The sequence below is a fragment of the Monomorium pharaonis genome, chromosome 6, assembly GCF_013373865.1.
Source record: "Monomorium pharaonis isolate MP-MQ-018 chromosome 6, ASM1337386v2, whole genome shotgun sequence".
Lineage (NCBI taxonomy): Eukaryota > Metazoa > Arthropoda > Insecta > Hymenoptera > Formicidae > Monomorium > Monomorium pharaonis.
The window spans coordinates 388,494-401,464 of record NC_050472.1 but is presented as its reverse complement, the minus strand read 5'-3'; the positions used below and the strand labels follow the sequence as shown (position 1 = coordinate 401,464).

At 38.9% G+C, this 12,971-nt stretch overlaps 2 protein-coding genes across 2 annotated transcripts; both read left to right on the top strand.

Moving 5' to 3' along the window:
* The first annotated feature begins 10,049 nt into the window (after positions 1 to 10,049).
* Positions 10,050 to 11,396, top strand: LOC118646224. The gene has a single exon (XM_036288654.1). The coding sequence runs from the start codon at positions 10,118 to 10,120 to the stop codon at positions 11,111 to 11,113; it is 996 nt and encodes a 331-aa protein (XP_036144547.1). The 5' UTR covers positions 10,050 to 10,117; the 3' UTR covers positions 11,114 to 11,396.
* An 86-nt stretch (positions 11,397 to 11,482) lies between these two features.
* LOC118646318 lies at positions 11,483 to 12,330 on the top strand. The gene has a single exon (XM_036288928.1). The coding sequence runs from the start codon at positions 11,687 to 11,689 to the stop codon at positions 12,206 to 12,208; it is 522 nt and encodes a 173-aa protein (XP_036144821.1). The 5' UTR covers positions 11,483 to 11,686; the 3' UTR covers positions 12,209 to 12,330.
* Positions 12,331 to 12,971: the final 641 nt, after the last annotated feature.

Sequence of the window (12,971 nt, the reverse complement as noted above, 5' to 3'; positions counted from 1 at the left end):
ATAAAATTAAATAATCCGCGCTTGGTTCTATTTAACTTTTGAAATCCGGCTAAATATTGTACGTTCTCTACTTTGTTTTCTATTTCGCTTAGTTGATCTAATCGCTTAGTTATTCGTTTTTGGGAGGAACATATCCATTTCCCTTCACTAACACAATAATGGTTAAGTAAATCAGTATACGCTTTTTTAAGTATAGCAAAGTTTTTCTCTAAATCCGATAAATCATATCCTACTACAATCTTCCATTGTTCGTGGTATAATTTTACTTTATCTAAAGTTTCAAGGTAAATTACTTCACTATCATCTAGCTGAGCGATCTTGAACTTCTCTCTCTCCACATTGTCAGTAAGATGACCCTGGGGAATCAGGAGAAGAAGTATCGGAATGATTCGTATCAGATCCATTCCCATTGCCTGAAACGAAGGGTTTAATATCACTTCTGTGATATTGTTTAATTTCTCCGTTTTCTCTAATATGATATGTTATGAATTTGTCATGTCGAACAACAGGAAAAGGACCTTTCCATTGTGGCTCGAATGACTTGGCATTGAAATTCTTCACAAGAATCAACTCATTGCTTTCAATTGGTACGTAATTTTTGATAGGAATATTGGAATTTTGATAGTCGCGTATGCTCCTACGCGCTTCTTCCAATTTATTTTCGTGTTGAAGACGTAAGTCTTCAATTTGTTTTTGAAGGATTACCCTTTCATCTTCTTCACTGAAGATGTGATTTGGTTCCCTACCAAATTGTAACTCGTAAGGCGTATAGCCTGTATTTTTATTAACTGTGCAATTGTATGTGAGCATTGCTTGGGGTAGTATCATATCCCATTGCTCTTGTTCGTTAATGTAATGTCTAATATATTCGGTTAGTATTAAGTGTGATCTCTCATTTTTTCCGTTCGATTGCGGGTGATAAACTGAAGTTAGTACGTGTTTTACATGCAATTTATCACAAAGTGTCTTAAATTCGTTAGAAGTAAATTCTAAAGCGTTATCGGAAAGTAGTTCTTTAGGTTTTCCGAAGTATCTGAGCCAGGAGTACCACAAGGCTCTAATAATCGCGGCCGTAGATTTATCTACTAGAGGTTCTACGAGAATATATCGTGTCAGGTAGTCTTGGATAACAAGGATATACCGGTTTCCTTTGTTTGTTATTTCAAACGGTCCCATGATATCGATGGATATTTTGTCATTTGGAGTTTGTGGGATATCAGGAGAAGAATAGATGTAAGGTTTTTGAGTACCTGGCTTGTTGAGTTGACATAATTCACACTTGTCAATGAATTCTTTGACGTCAACAGTTATGTTTGGCCAATTGTATTTTTGTCTAATCTTTTGAAGCGTCTTTTCTGTTGAATAATGACCGCCTAATATGCCGGAATGTGCATCCGATATAATTTCATTTTTATTTTTAATTTCTGGAAGATACTGAGAAACGTAAATGTATAGTTTGTCTCCAAGATAATATTCGTCGATAACTGAAATCAATTTACTAACTTCCTTCTGATCGTGTATTATATTTAGATGATGATCGTTCTCAGTTAAAAAGTCATGTAGTTGAATACTTAATTGTCTGTGAGTTGCGTGAGGAGATACATAAACTTCGTTTTCTCTAGTAATTTCAGGAGGGGTTTCGATAAATAATATTGTTTTATTGGTTTGCCTACCGACTTGATTTCTTACTATTATTTGTTTATTCATTTTTGGTTTGGATGAGGATGGAATTGAGGGAGAAGATGATGATCCCTTTTGTATTTCGTTTTCAGGTAAGTATTCGTTCGTTGGAGTTGGTAATGGAAACTTATCTTCAAACCATTGAGACGGTCGTTCTTCTATTATCGTCTTAGTTTTAGACTGCAAGTTGTACGTGTTAATTAAAGCGTCTATAGTGTTTCGTGTCTTGGTATTAATATGTCCTATGAAATATAACGTCCATTTGTCAGGATCAGCATTTGTATCCTCAATGATTGGTGATATTAAAGTTAAGAGATTTTCCAAGGAGACAGATTTCGGATCAATATTTAACCATCCCGGAACTGGATCTTTGTTAAAAGCAATCTTAATTTCGCGTTTCTCTTTTATTATGTCTGATAATATGTGTTCGATATCTTCATCGGAAAGATAGGAGTCGATTGCATTTACTGGAATTCGTGACAGTCCGTCGGCGTTAGTATTAGTTTTTCCCGGTTTATAAACAATTTCGTAATCGAATTCTTCTAATTTAAGTCTCCATTTCATTAATCTGGAGTTAGGATCTTTCACGTTCATTAGCCAGACTAAAGGTTTATGGTCCGTTACGATTGTAAATTTTTTTCCGTATAAATATTGTCTAAAATGTTTTGTCGCCCATACAATCGCGAGTAATTCTTTTTCCGTAGTGCTATATCGAGTCTCTGCTTTATTAAGCGTTCTAGAGGCAAAAGCCAATGGCTTGTCTTTGCCTATTGTTCCTTGTGAGAGTATTGCCCCGATGGCCTCATTAGATGCGTCAGTGGTCAAAACAAACGGTCTGTTCCAGTCAGGATAAGATAATACAGGTTGCGTTATTAACTTGGATTTGAGAGATTCAAAAGAATGTTGTTGTTCGTTAGTCCATTGAAAGGTTGAGGATTTTTGGAGTAATCGTGTTAACGGTTTCGCTATCTTGGAAAAGTCTTTGATAAATTTACAGTAGTAACCGACTAGCCCGAGGAATTGTTTGATTTCTTTCGGATTTCTTGGTACTGGATAAGTTTTTACCTTCTCGATTCGATTAGGGTTAGATTGTATGCCTTGTTCCGAAATAACCTAAATATTCAAGTTCCGGTTTGAGGTATTCGCACTTATCGGGTTGTAATTTTAGCCCGACCTGTCTAAGTCTTTCAAATAATATTCTTAAATTTTTGTTATGCTCTTCGATTGTTTTTCCATAAACTATTATGTCGTCTATATAAACTAAGCAATTATTACCAATTAATCCCTTTAAGCCCCGATTCATCATTCTTTGAAAGGTAGGAGGTGCATTTTTTAAACCGAAGGGCATTCGAGTGTATTCATAATGTCCGTTTGGAGTAGAAAAGGCTGTTTTCTGAATGTCTTTCGGATGCATGCCGATTTGATGGAAACCCGATGCCAGATCAAAAGCAGAAAAATATCGCGCATTACCTAACTGATCTAATATTTCGTCTATATTTGGAAGCGGATAAGCGTCTTGAATGGTCTTTTCATTAAGTTTTCTAAAATCTATTACTAATCTCCATTTGGGTTTACCAGAAGCATCCTGCTTTTTAGGTACAATCCAAAGGGGTGAATTATAAGGTGAATCTGATTCCTGTATAATTCCTTTTGCAAGCATGTCTTTAATCTGTTTCTTAATTTCCTCTTGGTGTATTGGAGGATAACGATATTGTTTTGTGTTAACAGAAATTTCGTCCGAGGTTTTAATTTCGTGTTCAATTAATTTAGTAAGAGGAAGAGGGTCTCCTGGTAAGGTAAAAATATCATGGAATTCCGTTATGATATCCCAGATCTCGCTGGAATGTTCTTGAATATGTGAAAGACGGGTATTTTCTTTCAATAGTTCTAAACGCGTGTTATCTAATATCTTTTCTGAAATGGGATAGATTGATGTCTCGTAAAAACTTTCAACGCCTTTTATCTCAGAATGTAAGTGTGACGGCAATATAGGTTTGTTAGAGTCATTCATTCTCGTGATCGCTCCAGTGTCATCTTTGAATATTACTAACACGTCTTGTTTTCTTTTCACGTTATCGGGATGCGGTTTATCGCACCTTTTAAATTCTTTTCCGCTTAGAATTAGTTGCTCGTTTGAAAATATAAAATTGTTTGCTGTGAGAAAATCAATACCTAGTATTCCCTGATGCTGTACTGGCGAATGATCATCTAATACATGAAATGTATGTTTTTTTTCAAATACCTCTACTACTACCGCGTATTTAGTTTTTATAGAGTGCGTAGTGACTCCAGATACAATTATTGCGTCTAACTTTGGTAAGTTATGATTTTCAATAAACATTTCATGTATTAAAGATATGTCTGAACCTGTATCTACTAAGAAAATAGTATCTTTGAAACCTGGAATCTTCAATTTAATTCTGGGTGCTCTGACGTACGTGCCGCCGGGTCCTTGGTAGACTTCTCATCGTTGCTGTTGTTTAGGTCCTGATTGGCTGCATACAAATGATGCGATGCTCGGTCCGGTGGTTGATTGGGATGTTGGCGCTCGCGAAAATTTTGCTGCCCCTTTTGCAGGTGGAATGCCTTCGTTCTGCACTCCTTTTCTTCATGTCCACGCTTCTTACAATAGCTGCATTCCTTGGGTTGAAACCGTGTTTTTTCTTGAGAGAATCTTTTTGAAGATTCATAGCGTTGCATTCGCATTTTTCTTAGTCGGAGCTCTCCCTCGAAAGCTCTCGCTTTGGAGAATGCCTCGTTGAGCAGGCTGAACTCAAAACAATACAAATGATCACCAATCTCAGGTTTTACGTTGCGGCGAAACACTTCCACAGCTTTCTGCTGGTATAGCTGTTCCTGTACACAAATAGTTGCGATGCCAGTGCTCTGTGAATTTACTGCGTGAATGATTTCATCATGTATGCGAAGAAATCTATTTATGAATTCATCGATGGACTCGCTCTGACATTGGATGCAGGTGTCTCTTTGCACCTCTAAAGCGGAGATATTCTGTGCTTTGCCGTAAAGATATCTCAGTTTTTCGTAAAATTGTGGAAAGTTTGGCGTAGTGTCTGTTCTAATTGAGTTTTTTGCTCTTCCCGTGAGTTTCTGTGCCACAACGCTACAGAGAAGCAGCTCATGTTGATCGACTGCTAATCGTTTTACTGCTGTTTGTATGTGGTTTATAAAGGTTTCCACATTATTTCCATCAAATTCCGGAATTAGTTGCATAACTTTATTGTAAATTTTTATAATGTTTTCAGGTTCAACAGTCTCTTCTCTTGTCGTTTGCAATGGAATTTGATTCGCATGTCCGTTTATTTTAATTTCCGTTATTTGATTTTTGAGTTCTCTTATTGCGTCTGTCATTTCGAGCATTTTGTCGGTTAATATGTTGAAAGTGAGCGTTTGCTCGCGGTTAGGACTCTGTGCGCGCGACATTGGAGCGGTAACGAAAATTCTTGACTCTAGAATATTGCTACCCTCGCTTGATTCTGTTTCAGAGGCAATTATTTCTCTTACCCCTCTGTACTCTGTCCACGCCAGTCTGTCCCCGTTGAGTTCGATACAGCAGGATAATCTTCGGGTCCTCCTCGGAGGTAACTAGTGCAACTAGTATATTGTCCTCGAAGTAAAAGCACTTTTCACTATTTGCTAATTATCCCGCACCGCTGCCACCAATTGTAGGAATCGTCGTTTTTCTTCTTATAAAAAAAACTTTATTTCACAAATTTTTACAATTATTACTTATAACTACGTGATTCTGAGTACTAAGTACTGTGAACTGTTAACTGAGAGAACTGACTCTGTCGTCGAAGGGTGCCCTATTTATATAGGTAGAATGACGTATTATGTTTACCAGAAAAAAAAGGGAAATTCCATGCACTCAGAGGAGAACGATGTAAAGTATTTCTTAAAAACAGAATAATGGAAAATATACATTAGGAATATATCTCTAATCCTCTGTAAGTGCATTCCGTAGATGATAAGTAGTTTTATGCTTAATAACAATATATCTTAATTCTGTCTAAGTGCATTCCTAAAATACGTGGACGATGCTCACATGCTATCAAACTGTATTATACAGCTATCGATCCACTATTAAACCGCTATTGAACTGCATTGTACAGCTATTGAACCGCTATCAAACTGGATATACAGCTATCAAACTGTATCGTACAGCTATCGAACCGCATCGTACAGGTATTAAACCGTTATCAAACTGTATCATACACTATATATATATATATATATATATATATATCTTATATGTACAAGAAAAGGTAGAAATAAACATTTTATTGCGGTTTTTTTTTTTTTTTTTTTTTTTTTTTTGAAAAAATTTCGCAATTATTTTGGTGTTGCGACCACCAGTTAAATATTTTAAATACATTTTGTAAAGCACAATTCTTAACATGTTTTTCACATCGTATAGTATTACTAACATCTATATTATTCAAAGATTCAACGTCTTCGTAATCTGCATCCAATGTCTTGATATATATCCCATCATCGATATCGAGCATGTTCGTCAACCATTCTCGTTTCTGAAGTCCCTTAACGTATACGATAGTTTTTCTGTCATCATCTTTCGTATTACACACAGCAGATGTAATCAGATGTTTCGCCATGTTGTATCCCACATAGAAATTGGCATCCAGTGGATGTCCAATGGACGTCCATTAAACCTCCATAGATCCATGGGACGTCTATGCCCATGGTGGAAGTCAGATAGACGTCCATTAGAGGTCTAGTAAACTTCCTTAGCTCCATTGGAGGTTTACCTCCATAGCAGAAGTTAGGTAGACGTCCATTAGGGGTCCATTAAACATCCATAGCTCCATTGGATGTTTTCTTCCATAGTGGAATTTAGATGGACGTCTATTAGGGATCCACTAAACTTCCATAGCTCTATGAGTAGTTAATACTAAAACAGTTCTAACTCTGGAGCTCCGAGGGGGGTGCGGGGGATACCCGTAGGCGCGGGGGCATGACGTCACGCGAGGAGGGGGATCTCGCGGTGCGGAAATTGCTGACGCGGGATTTTCGGGTCCGCGGTCGCGGTGCGTAAATTGCTGACGCAGTATTTTCGGGTCCGCGACCCGGGAGCGGGAGAGAGGAAATCGGGGTCCGCGACCGCCGCCGCCGCTGCCGCCGCCGCTGCCGCCGCCGCTGCCGCCGCCGCTGCCGCCGCCGCTGCCGCCGCCGCTGCCGCCGCCGCTGCCGCCGCCACCCGCCGCTTACCGCTGTTGTAGCATCGTCGCGGTGCTCGCTCTCTCCCTCTATTACGAATCTGTCTCTCTCTTTCTCTCTCTCTCTCATCTGTACGCGATATTTCCAGCCATACAGTTTTATCATTCTCTCGCTCTTTCTCTTTCATTCGTTGCGTTCTTTTATATGCGGTTACATACATGCGTTCCCACCCATCTTATCTATGTACTTTCTACTCGGTTCTGCGCACGCTATTATACCGCACAGGAATAGGGAAAAGAGAATATAAGTTAGAATAATTATTTATAATTTTTTTCATTTATTCCTTTTGTAACGCGTCGTATACAATATTGTCTGATGCATAAACCATCAGTTCGCAATCTACGAGCGAAGTTTTTACACATATTTCATTTAACAATTTGACTGCATCGCACTTGTTATGAATATTATTTCGCCGCAAACACTTTACAAATTGATTATATCGTTCTTTTACTATATGCATATCATCCCATAACTTAAAATATGCATTATTGATAACATCTTCAAGATTTAGTAAAAATTGTACAGTCGATGGTTTCATGTACATAATTTTGTTATTTAAAGTGAATTTTATGATACTCTCGTTACGTATTTTAACGACTTCGATGAAAAGATCATTAATCCACAACGATGTAGCGGTTGCCGACTGCAGGAGTTGCTCGATATCCGTCCGTTTCTCAATCATTATTACCCAGGTATCACGTGACAGCGGTATCTCATTGTCCTTGTTGTCACCAAGAATCATCTCTACAAAAGACTCAAGTCCCACACTGATTCCTATATCCAAATATTTGTAGAATGTAGCCGTCAAAGCAAATCTCCTTCCCAGAATGTGCGGAGTATGACACGGCTGCGACATTGTTCTGTAAAGAAAAAAAATGTTGCAAGATATAAAAAATAAAATCCAACTAAATATGTAACAAAATTTGATTTAATTAATTTAAAAAATACTTACGGTTTATCACACGTTTCATTTTGCTGAATCGGAACGTAATAGTTCATTTTCAGGGGAAACTCCGACTTCTTTCGATTAATTAATGCAAGATTGGAACTTTACCGTCCGTATTCCGCTGATTAACTAATGTGATATCGTTGTCAGAACTCTTCTTATATTGCACGCCCTTCACACATCTCAGTAGAGGGGACAATCACATATTTCAAACTTCACACATTCAAGGATGACCAACGTTTCAGAGGTCAAGCGCCGATGTACGGCTGCTGCGGCAAAATATGTTTTAGGCACATACATTTGATACTTACTGATAAGATCATACGAAAATCACACAGTCAAATAATGTGAATCTTTGAGAGGTCAAGCGCCGATATACAGCTGCTGTGACAAAATATGTTTTAGGCATGTACATTTGATACTTACTGATGAGATCATACGAAAATCATACATTCAAATAATGTGAATCTTTGAGAGGTTAAGCGCCGATGTACGGCTGCTGTAATAAAATATGTTTTAGGCATGTACATTTGATATTTACTGATGAGATCATACGAAAATCACACATTCAAATAATACAAATCTTGCAGAGGTCAAGCGCCGATGTACGGCTGCTGTAACAAAATATGTTTTAGGCACGTACATAAATCATTTGATACTTACTGATGTGGTCATTCAGAATCGCACATTCAAATAATGCAAATCTTGCAGAGGTCAAGCACCGATGTTAAAACAAAGAAAATGAAGAGTTATAAAAAATATATAAGCGGTCGGGAAGCGCATAATATCACATTTGATGCAAAGATCCAAGTGCAACTTGAAACCGTCGTCAATCCGGGGTAATAATTCCATAAATGCATTTTAAAATTCAAGACAAATATCGATACTGCATTAGATGCTGTGAAATTACATGCGAGTGTCCTGTTAAAGATTGTACAGTGTTGTTTTAAAAAAGTGTTAAAAAGACATAAAAATGGAGAATAATTTCGAGCAAGTGGAACGTGAGCTATTGGAGCAAGCCGACAGAATCGCTACCTTGGGCGAGTGTTTCATGTGGTTGCAGCGATGTGACAAGATTATACAACAGCTTGAGGAACATAGCCGCATCAAGCGTCCTCGGCTTGCCGTCGGACAAAGACAATCGTTGGTAGCGAGGATCGCGCGACTCGAAGGTGAAAAAACGCGATTACAAAGACGTTTTGTGCATGTAGGCGGTAATTACGCGAGCACTAGTAATAACGCGAATAGACTCGTGTGGCGAGAGATAGATGCAGCGTTCGAGAATCGCATTCTGACGGTGTGGTGATAAATACAAACTATATTGAACCGCGAACGTTTTTAGAAGATGCAGGCGGTATAGTGCTCGAGCGAGTGCGGGACGCTTTAAAAAAACACAATAGTGTAAAAGTGAACACAGTATTCAACGGCATGTTTGTAACGGGTGATAAACGTGCCAACAAAAGTATAAACACTAAAAATTGTGAACTATTCCAAATGTCGGACTTGCACGAGTGGTACGAGCGACGCATTATCGAGCCCACTTTGGCCTCGCTCAAAGAGTTTCAAGAACGTGATAGCGGATGGGCGTTGTCGCGAATTCTTAATTTGACTCTAAATATAAACAAGTATAATCCTTTACATGCGGGGTGTTATATGACTTTGCCGCGAGAAATAATGGTGAAACGTGCGGTAGTGAACGTTAATTCAAAGGATAATGCATGCTTTGCGTGGTCAGTGGTCGCCGCGCTACACCTGTCGAAAGAAATTCAGAAAGGGAGTCATCATATCCGCATTATGTAACAGTTCTAAAGTTTGATGATATTGTGTTTCCCGTTACACTAAAGGATATTGGAAAATTTGAGAGTCTTAACAATATATCAATCAACGTCTACGGGATGAAAAAGGAAATGGCAATGCTAAAGATTCTTCCGCTGCGGCTCTCTAATGATAAGAAAGAGAAACATGTCAATTTATTATACGTGCAAAATCCGCGCGAAGACAGCGTGGGCCACTTTGTCTGGATAAAAAATCTGTCCCGCCTCATCAGCTCCCAACTGAGCAAACATGATGGAAAAAGATACATTTGCGATCGGTATGTATACTATATTTTCATCTAAAAAATAGTTTTATGATCTAGCAAAAAAAGTAATTAAAATTTTTTTAAATTATTTTTACAGGTGCTTGCACTATTTTTCATCGTGTGAGAGGTTGCAATTACACGCTGTAGACTGTCAGAGAATGAACGACTGCGCTATCACATTGCCCGCTGAAGACAAGTGGTTGAATTTCCGGAATATAAACCACAAGAAACGAGTGCCCTTTATCGTCTACGCGGACCTCGAATGTGTGCTGCGGAAGACGCAATATGATACAGAGCAAGCGTCGTACACATATCAACAACATGAGGTATTCAGCATCGGGTATTACGTGCGATGCTCGTACGACAACGCGTTATCCGCGTACCGGTTTCGTCGCGATAAAGATTGCCTCGCGTGGTTCACTAAACAACTTGAAGAATTAGCGTATAACGTTAAGACTCGTTTATCAACTAATGTCCCCATGGAAACATTATCGGAGGAACAATTGGAGGCATACCGTAGCGTGACGCAGTGTCATATCTGCGATAAGCCATTCGCATCGGATGACATGCGGGTGCGCGATCATTGTCATTTGACCGGTCGTTATCGCGGTCCTGCACATTCTCTCTGCAATTTAAATTATCAAAATGCTTCATACATGCCAGTTATTTTTCATAATTTATCTGGATACGATTCGCATTTCATTATTAAGGAAATAGCCACGGCGTTCAAAGGGAAGACCGACGTACTCCTCATCACAAAAGAAAAGTACATTTCTTTTACAAAACATGTCGTAGACACAGCTGATAAATTAGATCCACACAATTACATAAAACTACGGTTCATAGATACATATAAATTTTTAAATACTAGTCTCGAAAAATTGGCATCATTTCTAAGCAAAGAAAAATTAAAAATTGTACGTTCTGAATTTTTACACTTATCTGACGAGGATTTCGATTTATTGACGCGAAAAGGTGTATTTCCGTATGAGTACGTTGACTGCGTTAACAAGCTGCAGGACACGTGTTTACCGCCGCGCGAATCATTTTTCAGTTCCCTGACCTCTGATACTGTATCCGAGTGCGATTACATGCACGCCGAGAATGTCTGGAAGCGATTCAAACGTTGGGTGAATACAGCGATCTATATTTGAAAACGGATGTGTTATTGTTAGCTGACATTTTTGAAAATTTTCGCGATAAATGCTTAGAAAGTTACGGTCTCGATCCAGCACATTATTACACTCTCCCCGGATACACGTGGGACGCTATGTTAAAATATACAAAAATTACTTTCGAACTGCTTACTGACATTGACATGGTAATGTTCATCGAACGCGGTATACGCGGCGGTCTCAGCAATGTTCAGGCAGATATGCACAGGCTAACAACAAATACATGCAGACGTACGACCCATCGAAACCATCCTCATATCTTATGTATTTTGATTTGAAAAAACTTGTATAAATTAATGAATAATGCAGTGTTTGGTAAACCATGGAGAATGTGCGCAATCATGTTGACGTTAAGTTGTTGACAAAATGGGTGGGGCGGTATGGTGCAGAGACAATGATCGCAAAACCGAATTTTCATAGTCGAAGTATTTTTGCAGAAAATTTAATCGCCGTTGAACTTAGAAAACTCGAGATGAAATTATATAAGCCGATTTACGTAGGCATGTGTATCTTATTTCTAAGACGTGTCTATATGAATTTCACCACGAATACATGCTATCTTTATATCGTAACAAATGTAGAGTTATGTACACCGACACTGACAGTCTCATATGCCTCGTCGAGTGTGAAGATATTTACGAGACGATGAAACGTGATATCGCTAGATTCGACACGAGCGATTATCCGGTCGACAACGCGTACGGTATGCCTCTCGAGAATAAAAAAGTTCCGGGCCTAATGAAAGATGAGAATAATGGTGTGATAATGACTGATTTCGTTGGACTTAGAGCAAAGATGTATGCGTTAAAGGTAGATGGAAAGAAGGATACTAAAAAGGCGAAAGGTGTCAAGAATAATGTAGTAGCGCGAACCATAACATTCGATGATTATACCCGGTGTTTGAGAGATGAGATCGAGATGACGCGTCGCCAATCATGCATAAGATCCAAGCTGCATAAAGTATATACGGTGTCCGAAACGAAAATCGCTCTAAGTCCATATGATGACAAGAGGTACCTCATACCCGATTCGGTTGAAACGTTACCGTGGGGACATTATCGAATACCGCTATAATATAGTGTTACGTTCGATGAAATTTTTCACCTATTTCATCTCACGTCGCGCACCGCGTTCTCGCGTGCTCCGCCGGAGCACTCGTCTCACCGAGCGCTTCCCTCCCCACGAAATCAGACGCGCTGGGTATTAGCGCGTACACCCTACGCTTATACTCTTTATTAAAATTTATTGTTATCACGTGCGTAATTATTACCTCGATTGTTAAAGCTCAAATCCATCGAATCATGCCGCGTATAGTTAAAAATTTCATTAAAAGAGTAATATTCCTTCGTCGCCTTTCTATTTGCTATTAACGACAGGGTGCAACCGCCACCCCTCAACTCCCTTGTTAATTAATAATACTGCAATCCGTCGCAGTCATGCTATAACTCTTTCACATTATTAACAACCTGGAGTAATGTGAATATTTTTCAACCATGCGGTTCACGCGTGACACTCTCGCGCTGCCGAAGAGTCGGTCCAGCTGCGGAGCGCGTGTACCAAGTGGGATAGCAATAGCTCGAGCATTATTCCGATCGGGAAGTATGAATGAGATAGCATGAGTAAAGTAATTACGAAGATATGCGGTTTAATTACTCCGCTCACAGAGGTGATAGGAGAAAGGCGAAGGAAGCATTCAAACGCTAATCACCCTGGCTACCTCTTGACCGAAGTTTATAATAATTCGAACAAAAATTAGAAACCATAAAATTTCAAAAATAATAGCTATTTGTCGCGGAATTTTCCATGGATTTGAGTTTCCCTACACCCGCGTACCCCT

Excerpts from the sequence above, each read along its gene's own strand:
- LOC118646224 (XM_036288654.1), top strand. The coding sequence starts at position 10,118 with ATGAACGACTGCGCTATCACATTGCCCGCTGAAGACAAGTGGTTGAAT.
- LOC118646318 (XM_036288928.1), top strand. The coding sequence starts at position 11,687 with ATGCTATCTTTATATCGTAACAAATGTAGAGTTATGTACACCGACACT.